This window comes from Drosophila sechellia, chromosome 3L (assembly GCF_004382195.2).
Source record: "Drosophila sechellia strain sech25 chromosome 3L, ASM438219v1, whole genome shotgun sequence".
In the NCBI taxonomy this organism is placed as follows: Eukaryota; Metazoa; Arthropoda; class Insecta; order Diptera; family Drosophilidae; genus Drosophila; species Drosophila sechellia.
Genome location: NC_045951.1, coordinates 13,519,745 through 13,537,576, shown reverse-complemented (window position 1 = coordinate 13,537,576; position 17,832 = coordinate 13,519,745). Strand labels below are relative to the sequence as shown.

Here is a 17,832-nt window from a genome sequence, read left to right as displayed (position 1 = left end):
GATTGTCAATATTTATGACTAAAAATTATACTGCAATTATATCGCCAAGATTTATGTACATGCTGTAAGTGCGAGTGCAAGAGTGCGATTTACGCAATGCTCCAACTAGAGTGACAAATAAATAAAGTGTATCTGTGGGATACTGCAGCTGCCGTACACTGCAGCTGTGCTGCGTTTTTGGTTTCCATCGGCCACTGATATTTTTTGTGTCTCTACAGTATTTACCAATTGGGTTTTTTTTGTTTTGCTCGAACATGACGTAAACGGAAAATTTGTCATTTATGCCGACTGACTCTGGGCGGCAGTTGATGGCCAGAAAGGCGTTTGCATTTGGCATTGAAAAGAGATGAAGCTCATTAGCAACTAAGCGGCGATAATTAATTTTCCTTTTTTACGGCTTCCATCTTTCTTTTTTCGCCATCGTTACACGCTGCGTATGCGCAATGGACTGGGAATCGCATTAATTGCGAACAGGAACAGGTAAGCTCGATGTTTTGCTGCATTCGCAGTTTTTTACACTTTAAGCACTTTCCGAAACTATCTTTTCAACACTCACACGCACACACACAACCAAATGCGAAACACAAAAAAACACATACACACATATATAAATACCAAATAAATATACAAACGTACATACTTAACAAAGGAAAAACCAATAAGGAAGCAAGCGTAACCAAAGAAAATGCAACAAAACCTCTTGTAAATATTTAGCCCGCTACTCTGTTTTAAGCCATTTCTCTAACTAATTTCGCCGCTGGGTGATTCGTGTGCATAATTTTCCAAATGCAAGAGGTGGGAACGTGAACGTGGGCGTATTGCAGCCCCATGCAACGGAGCTTTTGAGAAGATTACCTCACAAAGTTTTGACATAACCAAAGCTAATTAGCAATTGAACGCGATTTAGTAGGCGTAGGCAAAGATTAATCCGTGATTGTTAGGAAATTTAATTAGTAGCCTAAAAGTATGCTCCTAAAGTGTACGCAACAACATTTCAGCCCAGTCGGCAGCATATGTAGCTAAGCTGGCTTATCAACATGATGCTAAGCAGCATTTGTTGCGCAGATCTATAGTGAAAATGTAGAAACTTCTTTAGTATTTATAATTAAAAACTTAAATTTTTTTGTAAACTACATCCTATAGAAATATATATGAAAAATGTAGTCTTACCTATAACTGCAGTAGCAATTGTAAAATTTAATTTGATTTAGAAACATATACAGACCCATATTATGGTAAAGACCTTAGGTATTCGATTCCAATAGTACATTTAAGTAGTTATCAATTATAAAAAGTAATATATAACCTCCCGTATTCTTCTACATTGTATCCAGTTACAAACTTCAAAGTAGCTTGACTAGCTTAATACAAACTATAACCTAGGAACCCCACAAAAAAGACCCACAAATTCCTACTATTACTTTCTCTCTTTAAACCTAGCACACTGATTTGTTCCCCCTGATTTTCACTCAGTTTTCACGAGTTCCTCATTTCACACGACGCCCTCACCACTTTTGTTGTGCCACCCACCATCACAGATCCATTGAATTCAGATCGCTTTTGAGTTCCTGCGATTTCCGTGACCTCTTGTCCCGTACTCCCCGAAATTGTTCTTGTTTGTTCATTTGTGTCCATTTCAGGGCGGCTACTTAGATGGACTGCGTTCACATTTGGGTGGTTTAACACAACGTGTCAAATCATGGTATTGGGGACGACCTCTAGTAAGTGCCAATGTATTTTTCGTTAAACGTTACCAAACGAAAACAAACCAAAATACCTAATAATAAAACGACACCAGCAACCACAAAATAGAAATTGTGTTCGCAAGTTGAGTGGATTCATTTTTGTCTGCGAAATGTTCTCACAGTCTGCATTTTGTTTTTCTTTTGGAACAGACCTTTCAATTTGCATCTCGTTGCATTCAATTTAGCCTGAACTACTTAGTATTGTTGCTATCACTCTCTCACTCGCTCTCTATCTCTCTCTATCTCTCTGTAACTCTGTCTCTCTCTATTAACTAACTTAACTAACTTAACCGTTTTTTGATTGTGCATTGCAACGAAAGCCACTGCAAGTGCCATTAAAATAACAAAATTAAAAGATTCTTTTTATTGAATTCGGTTGCATATCCAGCATTTTGTGTTGTATTCGTAGGAAGTGTAATTTAGTTTTGTGCTCTCATTCCAAATCAAATTTTGCTTGCCCCACAAGTTAAACAACATTATTTTCCATTGTGTTTTGTTTTATTTAATTTTTCGTGGCGCACTCGAAAACTTTTCATATAGATTTCCTTAGTCCCTTTTTGTAAAGTAATTGTCAATGTAAGTATCTTAAAACAAAAGCTAAACAAGACACAAGACTAAAAAGCCAACAATGCATTTAAAAGCAAAAGGTCAAGCCTTTAAGACAAAAAACGAACAAAAGTGAAAACTAAAAAGAAAGCCAAAAAACCAAAAAAAAAAAAGAAAAGCTTGAAAAATACATTTGCACATTTACGCATGAGTCACCCCGATTTCGAAACACACGCAAATATCAATATCCGTTCAGCATCAAATAAATTGGTCTTGGTTCACCAGCCAGCCATGATTCACCAATAATTCACCTCTCACACATCGATTTGTAGTGTTTTTGCCATTTCTTTTCATTTGCCCTGTAATTAGTGTAAATCCCGATTTATGTTGGCCTTTATTTTAGCTGCTGCTCCCCACACACACACACACACAATAATACACACGCACCCAAATCCTAGTTGTAGTTGGCAGCTCTTAGACATGTAATATACTCGTAAGTTGAAGTTTTCAAGTTTTAGTTAGCGCTACATTTGGCTCCACCTAGTCCGACTAAGTCTAGCTACCGAAATCTAAGTGTCTTAGTTGCCAAATCTAAATATTAGCTTTTATAAATAGATTGTATAATTACTGTATAGTTGCAAAGCCTTAAACTGCACCAACTCAATGACAAACACAGCCCAGTCACACAGACAAAATTCCACAGAAACGCACACAGCACTCGCATATTCATAATTGCACTTTGACCTCAGCTTTGATCAAGATTCTAATTAGGTGAAAAGCCGATTAGTCTTCATTGACTAAATCACATCCATCAATTTCGTGCCTCTGGCGTGCGACAACAGAATGGTACGACTCAAGAGTTAGGATTATCAAGGTCCTTTCGGCACGAAAAATATCTGAAGTCGTATTCGATTGAAGCCTTTCGACTTTTAATTAATAAATTGGCTTAATGTTTGTTGAAAAGGATTTCAATATCATTATCATTGAAAGGTACAAAGAACGAAGACTATTTCAAGTGTTTTTGGTATTCTTCCTATTTTGTGCCTTAGTTTTCCGATTAAAGATAAACTCTGCACTCTGCAGTGACAAGCTGAAAAATCACTGCCAAGCCAATCAAGCAATCAAGCTTACATCGCCGGATAAATCCAATATGGTTAAAGGTAACCAAAAAATCGCAAGCAAAAAGGAAAAACCTGAAAACTCTGCAATTCAAAGCAAATCGGTTTGGCTCAGCTCAGTTCAGTTCAGTTCACTTTGGATGCCAATCGATATCCAGAATTTTTGGCTGTCACCATCTCTTTCTCTTTCTGAAGCACGCTTTGGCATATGCTGTCCCACCGAAACCACCCATCCACCGACCCAAAAACAACCCCACCACTCAATTTAAGCCACCGTATAGTCAAATGTCATACTTTATTCAATTAAATTTCTATCTGTATGTTTGAAAGTGAGCGATTACCAAAGCAAACAGCAAACACTTTCTAAAGATGAAGAACTTTAAATATATATTCTATCCATATAACACACGCAACCAATACAGTCTACCAAGAAATCTACAACGTTTTTTAATCTCTACAACATGCAACTACAACGAATTCTTATGCAAATATCTCTACTATTTTCATTTTACATTCAACCTTATTGTACGACCAAAAATCAATCAAATGTTTGCTCACTATGCAAAATCCAAAAAATACAAACCAATTCATTGCCAAAATACATTGTGGCCACATATTCGAAAATCGAAACCGAAACTAAATTAAATGAATAGGAGTTGGCCACAAAACTCTCAAGAAGTTTCGATATGAAGGAAGAAGGCGGCACATTGCTGGGCGATAAAGGTGTACGAAGGCATCAGGTGAGTGCTACTCGAAAATAGTGCAAGTACACTAAATAAACAGATATGTATCTATATCTACATATAATAACTGAATACAGCACTTGAATGCCAACAAGAGAAACCAGTATATGTTTCAGCTCGAAATTAACAGAGTTAAAATCTTAACTTATGACTTTCGTCGGTTTTTCTATTAAATTCTATACAATTCGGTCACCCCAGAACATTTCATGATTCATTCCAAACAAATCACACAAAAGTTTCTACTTTCTATCTCTCTAATTCTCTTTATACCTAACTCCAAAATAAACAGCAACTGTACCATTGATTATTTTAAACTAGCAATATACTATGTAAATTTGAATTGGCCTACCTTTTCATAGCTTGAACCGTTTCCTATTGTTTGAACCACACGTAAATAAGTACAAGAACCCAAAACAGTATATACAAATTCCTTGAATCAACCAATTGTTAAATTGCTTGCCTTTACCAAATCACAGAATCTATTTTATCAGCTTGAACCAAGTTACTTTTAATCAAACCAATACACAATTTGAACTGTAAGCTAATCTTAGAAGTAAAGCCAATGAATATTTTTGATCAAACCGGGAAAACCTACTGAAATCGTTAATCTTTTTATGAACTTAATTTTTCATGAACTTTGCCTATTTGTTTTTCAGTCCATGCAGCGTCTGTCAGCGGAGCAGAATGGTGGTTCAACGACTGAACAAACACATGAACACAATCCAAACGTCGTACCTGATCATAGAGGCAACTTACACATTACAGTTAAGAAAACCAAACCAATTTTAGGTATTGCTATCGAAGGTGGTGCTAATACAAAACACCCGCTCCCTAGGATAATCAATATCCATGTAAGTATGCAATAGATCATAAAGATACTTTAGAGACTCAAATGCCTGGCAAATAGGAAAATGGTGCAGCATTTGAAGCGGGCGGCCTAGAAGTCGGCCAACTCATCCTGGAGGTAGATGGAACCAAAGTGGAGGGTCTGCATCATCAGGTAGGTTCTAGTCCCTTTTTTTTGAGTTATTAATATGACGGTTTTCTATTTGATTTTCCAGGAGGTTGCTCGACTAATAGCCGAATGCTTTGCTAATCGTGAAAAGGCTGAAATAACCTTCTTAGTTGTCGAAGCAAAAAAATCAAATTTGGAACCGAAGCCGACGGCGCTGATATTTTTAGAAGCCTAACATTTGCTTGCCCTGCCGGCCAGTGACCCATTGGAGCGACAAAAACTCGAGTTCCTTTACGAATGGGGCATCGATTTAACAGAGACGCCAAAACCAATGCCAACACCAATACCGCTAACGAAAGCCAAGAATCCGCCGCCACTGCCCCATGAGTTGCACAACAACATCAACAGCCAGTATAGTAGCAGTGCGGCGCCCAGCAATCATCAACCTCATCAGCATACGCATCCACACCCACATCCTCAGCAGCAGCACCAGCAGCAGCAGCAACCACATTCAAACACAAAAACGCTTAACACGAACAGCAACAACACACAAGGAACACCAACAACGGGAACGGGAGCAGCAACAACTGCCAGCAAACAACAACAGCAACCGGGAAACACCACCAACACACCAATGAAGGCGTCGCGTGAGGCGACTCCCACAAGGGAGCAGCATCAGCAACATGCCACGCCCACACGCGAGCACCAGCAACAAACGCCCACTCGGCAGCAGCAACTGCAACGCGAACAGCAGCAGCAACACCATCGCGATAGGCAGCAACATTTTCGCGAGCAACGCGAACAACGCGAGCGGGAGTACCAACACGAACACGAACAACACCAACACCAACACCAACACCAACACCAACACCAACACCACCATCACCATCGTGAACACCACGAGCAACACCAACATGGACACAAACACCACCCCCACCACCAACATCATCATCAATATTCATCCGGATCACAGCAGCAACACCAACGCTACAGCAGCAGCAACAACTACAAATCTCATAATAATTCCGTTTACCAGTAAGGAGAAACCGAATGCAATTCTAGCAATTGGAGCAACAATAACAATCTTTTGGATACATTCTTTCAAAACTGCTACAGCAATTCGATCAGTAAACAGTTTAATTGTGCTACCTTTGTTAAAACAACCGAATACCTTCGCCCCTCATGCACGCCTCTTTCTACACTGAACACAACGCGCTTGACAGAATATACGAAATTTACCCCGAAATTCCCTGGCTACATCGAATTACTATTGAGTTGTATGGCTCACCATATACCGCTTGACTAGGTTCTTCTAGAAATGTGTTAATTTGTTGTAGCTGAAGAGATGCTCTAACCAAAAAAATGTATACTTATTATGATTTCAAAACGTTAAGTCTTTAAGACTAAGACCAGTAAAAAACCTTTTTTTTGTTAAGAAAAACAGTTTCTGGAATATCAAATGCAAAATTTTAACACTGCCAAGGTTAAAGAAAAATGTTTAAAACAAAAAAACAATACAAAATATGAGCATCTCTGTCCAACTTGGCTTTCCGTTCTATATCCATAGTGTAGTATATGGCTACCCAAAACTGTCTTTATATCTATTGAAACCAAGAACCACTCCGATCCTCAACTAGAATAACCAGAGAGAAGACCTATCCAGACCTTAGGTATCCTGATCCTAAGACCCTCTATTGAACCACTAACCACGCGCTAGTCGAAAAATGTGTAAATCTGTGTAAACTTTAAAAACATATTATTGTATTATTATTATTATTATACTATTGATTATCAATCGAGCAACGTAGCTTAGACCGTTAGTCATTACTTGTTTGAACTAGTGACAAGACAAGTTTAGGTTCACAAGATTACTGTAAGAGCAATGTTATTTGATGATAAACCCACAAAAACCCCCAAGAAAAGCAACCACAACCGAATAAGGCATACACTAAGAAAATCAAGAGCTTAAAATGTTAAAAATGAACAAGTAAAATATCTTAAAATCCCCTAAACAGTAAGCAAAGAAAAAGTCGATGCAGAGAAAAAAATGATGAAACAAGATTTAAGGCACAGACACTGTAAAATGTAAAAATAACCAGCAAACTATTGTCGCTTTTGTTAGATTCAAGCACACACTAACACACACGAATACACGCATGCACGGCCCACACACACATACACACGCATGCATATTGCCAAATTGATTGTATTTACAGCAGCTAATTGAACAAACGCAAAAAACAAACAACAAACAAAAATCAAGCCCACCTAAGCAAAAGATAATTTGTAAAAATTAAAAATAATCTTAAAATGAAATCACAAAAATGTAAAAAGCTATGAATATATATAAAATGAAGCAAGCAGTAGCTATGGCCACAAAAACACTCACACGACAACACTTACACCAGCACCCACTCAGAAATACTTAGCCCAAAAAGCGCATCAATTCTAAATTTTAACCAAGATATCAAATTATATACCCGCAGTGTTGTTAGGTTAATCGGCATTTTCGTCGACTGAAATTCTATCATATTTCAACAAAATTTAATTATCGACAACATTTACAGTTCTGCGATTAAATCGATTAATTCGATCAATCTGACAACACCGCAAGGCATATCCCTGTTATTAGTACAACTTAAACTGCACACTGCACAATTTTTGAATGTTTGTTAAATGTTTTACGGAGCAAAAGGCCGACACCAGGAAAATCCGCTGCAAAATTGTATTCTTCTCACCAACTAACCAAGAATAGACCCTCGCACCCCAAAACAAACCGATCCCAAAACGCAACTCCAACCCAGAAAAATGGTAAACGAATTATGAAACTGCTAGGGCAGAAGGACATCTACGTCCGCTCTGCCACTAAAAAAAATGCAAAAATAACATTAACGCTGTAGAGACAAGAAGAAATTAACGCTTAAAATTTGAGGTTGATTGGCATTAAGTAAAAGTTAAACGATGTTGAAGCAGGAAGAGCCGAGCCGACAGGGCGCGATCACGAGCAAGTAAATTAAATTATATAACAACTTTAAACGGGCACGACGAACAACCAGCAAGTGCTTACTATAACTTCATACGTATTGTGTAAAATATTAGCAAAGAAAAAATCCTTTTTATAGATCAAAAACAAAACAAAAACCAACGTATTTTTCGCTCTCTATCCTTCACTTTCGATTAAACGATCTACCTATATCTGTCATTCACTCACTCAATCAGTCAATCAGTCGTTCAGTCAATCGTTTCGGCAAAATTTGTTGATTTCGTTTGTTGTGTGTGATAGTGTTTGGAACATGAAAAGAAACCTTTGCATGTCACAAGAGCAATTTGTTCGCCCTAAGTCCCCAAGAAAGTTAACTTTGTGTCTAAATGGGCATGGATCCTATGCCGGGCTTGTTTTAATCATCTCAAATCTCCAGAAGGAAAACTAATTCTCTGCTTAACTCTCTCTTATTAACTCTCTTTATGTATGTGTCTGTGTGGAAATTGAAAACATATACAAAATTATTACAATTGAAATTGAATCGTTATATGAGATATTGTACTTGTATTTTTGTTGACTATTATGTAATTAAACGCTTTACTGAATATCAGTTATGTACATTTTTTAGCTAAAACTAAAAATTAAAAACCAAATTCAAGCAAAGAAGCTTATGCTGTTACTTATTGTTAGTGAATTTAACACAAAAAAAAAAAACAAATGAAAAGAAAATCGAAAAAAAAAACCAAACTCAAGTTAAATTTTCAAAAATTTATAGAAACAAAAGGAAATCATTTTGCAACGTTCATGCGTGAAGAAAAATATCAAGGGGATTGACTTGTGGACGCACTTACGCCTTTGTATATTGCGATACATTTTGATGAGAAGGCTTATCTTAAACTTTGAGAACTACGAGATAAATATCTACTTAATATAACGTATACATGCATACAAGAAACATATAAACATATACCGTATATAAAACGTATGCTAAACTATATCTAAATTGTAAACGACAATGAGAAGCAATTTTAAGCAAAAAGAAGAAAACCATTTCAATTTCAACTTCAATACCCCCCACATGCAAAAACACACACGGATGAAGTAAACCATTTATGTGAATTAATATGTATAGAACTATATATAACTATGATTACAAACAGCAACAAGGCTATCTATATGCTATGCTAATGAAAGGGTAAACGGCATTTAAACTCATTCAACCAAAACAAACAGAAACAGCATCACACGGAAAGAAATGAAAGCTTATAAATACCATATAGAACCGTATATGTACCATACCATATAGATCCACAACCATGTACCACGTAACTATCGTATCGTAAATAGCAATAGCAGTTAGTTATAGTATAATATGGATAGCTAAACTACCGAATAGCAAAGCCTCAGCCGAAGAAAACTTGTTGTACGATTAAGATTGAGCTAGACTTTTAACCAGAGATAATCCAACTTGTAGATATATCGATATATCACATATAAAATGTATGATTGTGTATATTACCGGATAACAAAAGAACTCTTATGATTTCCAGGTCTCGCCTTTGAGTTGATCCCTTTTATGAGAACCCCAACTAATATATATCAAGTCCCCGAAAAACCTTTAATGAATTCAGACCAGACCACAAAAACAACCAACTACAACAAAAACAAACTGTGCCACCTAGTACATAACAAGAAATGGTTATATATCTGTATCTGCTATATAGACACTATAAACACATACAATTCAACACGAACTTGTACTATACCTAGATATACTACATATATAGAGAGAGAAGGAAACATTCAATGCTCACTTTTATATTTTTTATCATACATCCTTGAATCGAGAAAGCTATTGAAAAGGACGCAGGACGAAGCACCGTAAGAACCACTGAACCACAAAACAATGCAAAACAAAAGAAATCGAACATAGAAAAATTCTCATGCCCAAAGAACATATATTTATATATAGTGTACAAGTTCTATATGCCTAGATACTTGTTCCATTGCTTTTTAGAGCCAATTTGCTTTGCTTGCGAGACAAAATCCCCTGGAAAACCCCAAAAATCGTACCTCCATTCTATTCTGTTCTCTGATCCCATTCAAGATGACAATTAGGAAAGAAAACACCAGGCATAAACGCAAAAGATCGAGCTAAACTAGTGCTTAGTGTTTAATGATAAACAATTCCAATAAAAGTATTTCAGTTGTGTATATTGTAAAGAACAATTATAAATGAACAAATATAAAGTTAAACATTTAATGAATAATTCAAAAATTTATTGAAACATTAATAAAATAATTGTATTTATCAAAATTAATACAAACCAATTTAAGGCATTAGCATAGCAAAAGATAACGGTATACATAAATTGAAATGAAAATGAACACAAAAAGCGCTGATTTAATATTATATTATTAATTATATTATTGCAAACAACAAAGTGAAAAACAAATGATATTGTCCTTGGTATTTACATATACATAAAGAAAACAGCAAAAAAAAAAAACAAAAGAAAAATAAAAAGAAAACGTTTTTTTATATAACCGACATAGATATATTTTCGACCGCTGATCTGCATGGCTTTGGATTGCTGGGGGCTATTGTTTATAGATACTTTTACAGTCTAGGAACTACATACTTCTAACAGGAACATCAAACTGGAATTCGCTGGGTAAACTCTCGTCTATCAAAAAAAGTACCATGATAGATTTATTTTCCAACTATTTTCGATTATTATTTTCTATTACATTTTATTTCTATTTACTACTAGTATTTATTTACTATTCCAATTTACTACTAGTATGTATTTACTATTACAATTTACTACTAGTATTTATTTACTATTCCAATATTTATTTATTTATTATTACTATATACTTCAAATTATTGCGCCCAAATGGACTCTAATGCGATGAATAATCGACAAATCGATAGGCGCGAGCGAGTTCGAATTAGCAGAGGGAGATGGCAAGATATGCCGCTGTGTGTGTTTATAAGCGAGAACGAAACTTGCTTCGGCAACAATTTCAAACAAGACGTTAAAGGCGACCGTGCCTGCCAGCGACTGTCCAGGAGCCCCGATTATCCTGCCAGGACTCCAGTCTCAAAACACGGCTCGAAGCCAATTTAAATCAAGTCACTTGCCAGTTCTAAAAGTGCGCGCTTTTCTGCCGAATTTAAATAGCTGAGTTAAAAAAACAAAATAAAAACAAAATATATCTCAAAAATGCCTTTCGCCCACGAGCAACTGAATCTGGTGGCCAGGGAGCAGCTGAGTAAAACGGAGACCATCAAGCTGCGCAACCAGCACATCGGGTAAGTGGCATCCTCTCGTGGTCCTTACGCCGTTATCCTCGCTCGTATCCGTAATCCCTGGTCCGGGTCGTGAGCCTGCGACCTTGCCTTGAATTCGCTCTGGCTGTCAAGGTCAGGCGGCATCCCCCACTCGGCCCACTCATCGCCAGCCCTCTCTTTCACTCGCATTGGTCGGCAGGCCGACCGATTTTCTTGTACTTTTGTATTTTTGGCACTGTTGCCAACAGCAGCCACCGCCACCCAAGGATATAATATAACAAAAAAAGTGCACAAAAAATAAGCAGGAAAACAAAGTCATGCAGCAGCGGTGCTTTTTTAGATTTGGGCTATATTGATTTTTTATCGCCTGACTGCATAAAAATATTTATAAAACCCATTTGGAAATCTTTTAAAAATAAATTCTAAGGGCTTGAAAAGCAGAGTGTTTGCTGTTGATAATCACGTTCAATATAAATTTCACATTTGTTCTCGCTTACTTATATATTGTAATCTAAATTGACTGAACAATATCAATCCAAATTTTCCATTTTGTGGAATATTTTAAAAAAGAACAAAGGCTAGGTAACTTGTGAAATTAATTTCCAATTGCTAGCAATAAATCCAGAAATTCGAAAACAAAAGGTTTTTGTGTTTTTTATGACTTTGAACTTTTACAAAATACGTCAGTTCAGTTTTATTACTTTCATGTTTCTAATATTTTAGGTAACAATTATTGGTTTACTGTATTAAACTAAATATGGATCAGACTAAATTCAAATAGCTTATAATTATGATTTTCTAATGGTTAGAATGGAGTTAGGATCAAAGTGCATTTTTTTGTCCCCATTAAATTGTTAGCAGCTGCGTTCCCGCTCTCTTTGTTTGCCTAATGTCAACCCTAAAATGTTTATCAAACACTGCAAGACGCCTTGATTTTGTCTAACAAACACAAACACAATAACCATTAAACACGGCAGTGGGAACATGGATTATCTTGGTGATAATGAGTACTACTCTGTCGTATATTTGTGAACTGTTGAAATAGGCCCCGGTTAATAGTGTAACTATCGTTCCATATACGTCATTGCATTTCACATTGTCTGGATTTTATGACTTTACTTAGCTTAGCTAACAACTTTGTCATTCACCTAATTAACCTACTTAATAACTTGCATTTTCCCTATAGACAAGCCTGCCAGCTCTTCTATCGCTCTGATCCACTGAAAATTGTGCGCGGACAAGGTCAATATATGTTCGATGAGGAGGGTACCCGGTATCTGGACTGCATCAACAATGTGGCCCACGGTAAGTCAATCTAACAAAACTAAATTAGAAATAAATAAAAATTAGTAGGACTACAGAACGCATAAGATCAATAGATCAAAAAAGCAAAGATTTTCTTTAACAGCTAGAAGTAATATATATACTATATTATATTATTCATCTCGAAAATAATGTTAATTAGTTGAAAATTATATGAAAACTGTGATGCAGCGCGCAGAAAATGATAATTCCATCGCCATCTCTGCAACAAAAAATTGTTAAAATTAAGTAGGTGTCGTTGCTAGGCCATGTTTTTCGATTTTGGAACCGGGGCCTGATGACGTTTATTTTGGACCTCCCGTCCGGACGTCGACACTTGGTCGTTGACGGATCCTATTTCTGTTTATGCTGATTAGCAGTGGCACACGCCCGTCAAATGGCCAATGTACGGATGCAAAGTGCATGTGGTGGTACTGCGGCCATTTGGAGCGTTTGGCAACGCAAGTTCAAGGTTGAGTGCTCAAATAGAAATATAGATATAGGAACAAGAGGCGGGCCAGACGTCGGCGGCATGTTCAGGCCCCGATTGAGAAGCCCCTGTGCGACTGAGTCAGCCTTATCACATCGGCCAACGGCGAAATTTAGATGCTGCCTGCCGGAATCGTAATGGGAATGGGAATGGGGATGGCAATCCGGCGGGCGGGCCTGGCCACTTGATTCTGATTTCGGGCCCCGGCACAGAGCCGCAGAGCAATAACTGGCGATTAACACAGCGGTGCCATCAAGACAATCGCAATAATAACAACAATAATAACAAATGGCCAGGGGCCGCATTTGCGTATAAAATATACAATACGTATTACGTACATACATATATCACCGAGGGGGTCACATCCAGACTAACCATATCAACTTATCAACAACGGGGTGGCCCAACGGCAATAACAAAAAAACAACGAAGATTGACGTCGGCAACCAATTTGCCAATTTGCTGATTCTGGGATCTAGGTAGCTCACATTGCTTGCGTCTTGTTTGTAATTGTCCAAAACATTTCCTGCTACGGAAAATTTTCCACTTAGAAGGTTTTCTTGGCAGCAATTTCCCTAGCCGAAAATTACAATTAATTAGAACTTAATAAGTGTAATGTTATATATTACATACCCTTAAATAATACTAGAAACATGAATAATAAAAAATAGTTATTTTCAGGGCTTTCCATTTTTGAAAATGAGTTTTTCCTTTTGTATTAGCGCTTGCCGCACTGATAAGATGAGACCATTGGCATTGCGAATGTACTGAATATAGATGAAATAGATTTGAAAACCCAATGAGATTTGATAACGCCGACTATAGCGTTTATTAATAGCTTTCCTTTTGGTTAATTGCCACCTAAGGGGGCTGATCAAGAGGGTCGAAAACAATATTCCAATAAGGGTTATCATCCAAGGGTGCAAATAGGTAAAGTTGTTTACAGTTCAGAGATAGTCACCTGATAGTGTTTGCACCATCAACTGATCAATAAATCAATCAATGTTGTCCCTTTATATGAAAACAAATTCGAAAACTTGGTGATGGATATTGGGATCAGTGAACCATATTTGTAGTGCTCCCCCATTTAATGACCCACTTACACGCTTGCACATTTCGTAGACGATCGCAAAACTTAATCAACATCGAACAAGTCTTACGATCATCATACGGACTGATATTTTCCCCCTCCACATTCAGAACGTAGTATTGGGTCCGTGCAGAGGCACGTAACTTACGGCTATGCCCATAAGTCATCAATAACAAAGTGTGAAATCAGTCCTCAAGCTAAACATGGAGCACCATAACCATGATAAGGTCTGAATAACAAGTTGTTATGAAACTAGAACCACGTTTTTCGTAATCTCGTGCTACTTTTTCCACTCCGGGTGTCCGACAGCCGCAACATGTGAACGTCTCGTGCGAGTGGAAATGTACTCGAGATAGGCGCTCGGGCACAGTCCGGAAAAGGGGGCGGGGCTGCACCGGGCTGAGCACACAAGGCGTACAGTCGTGCAGCCCATATGTCCGTACGTAGTCTAGTACGTAGTGCTCGTAGTGCCCCAACCCCACGAGATCTGAGCAATCAGCTGTGCCACTCAGCACACATTGCGAGTGGAAAATTCTGAGCAGATAGTCGGAAAAACACCCCGAGCCAGGGGCCTGCGAGCTGTGAAAAGTCGGACAAACAGCCGATATAAAGAGAAGAGCAAGTGGAAGTGGATGTGTAAGCATGTCAACGCGACCACTTGTAGATTGTCGACAATGTCGCCAAAAACTAAGAAAATTTGCTGATCGCGAAAGAGGAAAACAAGTGGGTGGGCGTTATAAGAATTTTAGAAGCTGAAACGCATATTAATAATATTCATAATATTAAGTATACGATCTAGATCGAGCTCTAACTAAAGATTTTGAATATAGCTAGTGATAAAGATATGTATATACTTAGTAACGCTCCTTCACAAAAGTTTCTAAAAATGTTAGTTTTCCCCAGCATAACTGTACCGCTGTCCCCTCGAGATAATTAAAAACCAAAGTGCAGAGACTCCCCCATGGTCACTTCGATCATTGCAAACATAATCAGCAAGCGTACGAAACAGAAACGGTCTATTATACGCCATATAATTTCATGCCACTGATATGAAAACTAGAAACGTGAAGGCATCGCGTGAACTTAACGTGATACCTGCCTCGCAGAGCACTACGTCTTATCGGGGGCGTGTGAGTCCAGGTCCAAATGCTTCTAATGCGAGTGTACGGGACGGAATTAGAAACGCAATCGGAACGAGTAGTTGACCCCCAAACGTCGCAATCTGTCGCCGTCGACGGGAGCGGAGTGGTCCGGGTCCGGTGCTTATCGCCCATCCGTCGGGGCCTACAGAATAGCGCTACACTTACGGATGGCGACGCCGCGCCCAATGGATCCGGGCTTGTCTGAAAGCGTTTTATTTTCGGTATCGTGCCAGATTGGCCTGCTTATATGCTCAAACAATCGGGCAAGCAAATGGCTCGGGGAAAATCACGTGCGCGACTTGCTTATTTTTAGTAACGCTCTCAGTACAATATTATCACTATTTGGATTAGCTATAAATTTGATCTTATAATCGTTGGGTCAGTAGCGCTAATTGAAAGCTTTATTTTTGGGTTTTTTCATCATCGTGAGTTATCAGTTTGATTAGTTAAAGAGGAGGCCTGGTATTCAGTTATATAATATAGTTATTAATTTTACTTGTATTAATACTTGATAACAATTTAAATAGATTGAGATTATAAGTTACCTCAATCTTTGCAGTGGGTCATTGCCATCCCGAGGTGGTGCGAGCTGGAGCCCTGCAGATGGCGACCATCTCCACGAACAACCGCTTCCTCCACGATGAACTGGTCCAGTGTGCTCGCACGTTGACCAGCAAAATGCCGGAGCCTCTGTCCGTTTGCTTCTTTGTCAATTCCGGATCCGAGGCTAATGACCTGGCCCTGCGACTGGCCCGCAACTTTACTAAGCGTCAGGATGTTATCACTCTCGACCAGTAAGTTTCTTATGTTTCATTCTAGAGATTCAATTTGATTTGAAAAATGATTTTAGCTTGCTTAGAAATTATTATGAACGGTGATGAAAAAAGTATGCTAATTTCTTTTATTTCGTTACAGTGCCTATCATGGTCATCTGCAGTCGGTCATGGAGGTGTCACCATACAAATTCAACCAGCCCGGCGGCGAGGCCAAGCCCGACTACGTGCATGTGGCTCCCTGTCCGGACGTTTATGGCGGAAAGTTCACGGATAAGATATATCCGGATGCTGACATGGGTGCCCTGTATGCTCAGCCCATTGAGGAGATCTGCCAGAAGCAGTTGGCCAAGGGCCACGGCGTCGCCGCCTTCATCGCCGAGAGTCTGCAGAGTTGCGGTGGCCAGATTCTGCCACCAGCTGGATACTTCCAGGCAGTCTACGATGCGGTACGCTCTGCCGGAGGCGTGTGCATAGCTGACGAGGTTCAGGTGGGATTTGGACGCGTGGGCAGTCACTACTGGGCCTTCGAGACCCAAAACGTAATCCCCGACATTGTGTGTGTGGCCAAGCCCATGGGCAACGGTCATCCGGTGGGTGCGGTTGTCACCACTCCGGAAATCGCTCAGGCCTTCCATGCCACCGGAGTGGCCTACTTTAACACTTATGGCGGCAATCCGGTCTCCTGTGCGATCGCCAATGCAGTGATGCGTGTGATCGAGGAGGAGGGTCTGCAACAGAAGGCTCTTGTTCTAGGTGATTATCTTTTGGAGGAGTGCAATCGTCTGAAGCAAGAATTCGAGTGCATTGGCGATGTGCGAGGCGCTGGACTTTTCGTGGGCATCGAGCTCGTTCAGGATCGGAAGGAGCGCATTCCCGACAAGAAGGCTGCCCACTGGGTGGTCAACCGAATGAAGCAGCTTCACAGGGTGCTTGTCTCCTCCGACGGTCCCAACGATAACGTGATCAAGCTAAAGCCGCCCATGTGCTTCAACCGGGAGAATGCGGATGAGTTCCTGCTGGGATTCCGGGAGTGTTTGACCGCCGTGATGCAGGAGCGCCTGGCCAGTGCCACATCCGCCGCCATGGCTGCCACCAGTGGTGTTATTGCCACCGCCGCTGAGACGCTGGCCAACAAGACGAAACTCTTCGAGCGGCAGGATCGCCTCATCAAGTCCGTCTGAGGCAGTGCCTGCTGGTTGGCCAATGCCACCACCAACAACGTCTCTTCGCCCGGGCACAAAATAGCTTTAGCCACCAAGGATATTTAAATTATTCCATGATCCCCATGTCCTCTGTTCCCATACAAAATTAGAAGTAATTCCCAAAATTTCCATTTTTTAGCTGTAATATCAAAATGTTTATTTTCTTAGAATTAGCCCCAATTATCTGTAATCTACATTTATATTTTTACGCTGTATAATAATTATCCTGTTCGCCAATAATCTTCTAGTATCTAGAAACGTAGGGAGCCCAGAACGAATTTCTTGAATTGTTATATCCCCAACATCATGTATATATGAATTTATGAATATATTTAGTATATGTTACAAATGTTACTAAAATGTTACGTATATTTTGTATAAATACAATGCTTTTTTTTCAATTATGAAATTCTGAACTTCTGTGCGATTTTTCGACACATTT

General features: G+C 38.9%; 3 protein-coding genes across 8 annotated transcripts in view; all 3 read left to right on the top strand.

Moving 5' to 3' along the window:
* The window catches only part of LOC6605609 (whirlin), a 35,011-nt gene extending 24,799 nt beyond the window's left edge, over nucleotides 1–10,212 (top strand). For 3 of the 6 annotated variants that reach the window (XM_032717958.1, XM_032717960.1, XM_032717959.1), the window contains 6 exons: nucleotides 475–480; nucleotides 1,641–1,721; nucleotides 4,063–4,149; nucleotides 4,809–5,003; nucleotides 5,060–5,152; nucleotides 5,214–10,212. In XM_032717958.1, coding sequence (XP_032573849.1) covers nucleotides 475–480; nucleotides 1,641–1,721; nucleotides 4,063–4,149; nucleotides 4,809–5,003; nucleotides 5,060–5,152; nucleotides 5,214–5,342 — 591 coding nt within the window. In that variant the 3' untranslated portion in view covers nucleotides 5,343–10,212. The remainder of the gene's footprint in view (nucleotides 1–474; nucleotides 481–1,640; nucleotides 1,722–4,062; nucleotides 4,150–4,808; nucleotides 5,004–5,059; nucleotides 5,153–5,213) is intronic. The other 3 variants (XM_032717962.1, XM_032717961.1, XM_032717963.1) reach the window with 2 other exon arrangements.
* LOC116800991 (homeotic protein female sterile-like) lies at nucleotides 5,439–10,208 on the top strand. Its single transcript, XM_032718035.1, has 3 exons — nucleotides 5,439–5,923; nucleotides 6,012–6,142; nucleotides 10,108–10,208. The coding sequence occupies exons 1-3, from the start codon at nucleotides 5,439–5,441 to the stop codon at nucleotides 10,206–10,208; spliced, it is 717 nt and encodes a 238-aa protein (XP_032573926.1).
* A 909-nt stretch (nucleotides 10,213–11,121) lies between the features above and the next one.
* On the top strand, nucleotides 11,122–17,799 carry LOC6605607 (alanine--glyoxylate aminotransferase 2-like). The gene is made up of 4 exons (XM_002030389.2): nucleotides 11,122–11,409; nucleotides 12,575–12,693; nucleotides 15,972–16,206; nucleotides 16,328–17,799. Exons 1-4 carry the CDS (start codon nucleotides 11,321–11,323, stop codon nucleotides 17,367–17,369), a joined length of 1,485 nt encoding a protein of 494 aa, XP_002030425.2. The 5' UTR covers nucleotides 11,122–11,320; the 3' UTR covers nucleotides 17,370–17,799.
* Nucleotides 17,800–17,832: the final 33 nt, after the last annotated feature.

Coding starts and splice junctions, on each gene's coding strand:
- LOC6605607 (XM_002030389.2), top strand. CDS start 11,321: ATGCCTTTCGCCCACGAGCAACTGAATCTGGTGGCCAGGGAGCAGCTG. Junction 11,410..12,574: donor CTGCGCAACCAGCACATCGG/GTAAGTGGCATC, acceptor TTTTCCCTATAG/ACAAGCCTGCCAGCTCTTCT. Junction 12,694..15,971: donor CATCAACAATGTGGCCCACG/GTAAGTCAATCT, acceptor CAATCTTTGCAG/TGGGTCATTGCCATCCCGAG.
- LOC116800991 (XM_032718035.1), top strand. CDS start 5,439: ATGCCAACACCAATACCGCTAACGAAAGCCAAGAATCCGCCGCCACTG. Junction 5,924..6,011: donor CGCGAACAACGCGAGCGGGA/GTACCAACACGA, acceptor GAACACCACGAG/CAACACCAACATGGACACAA. Junction 6,143..10,107: donor CATAATAATTCCGTTTACCA/GTAAGGAGAAAC, acceptor ATTGCTTTTTAG/AGCCAATTTGCTTTGCTTGC.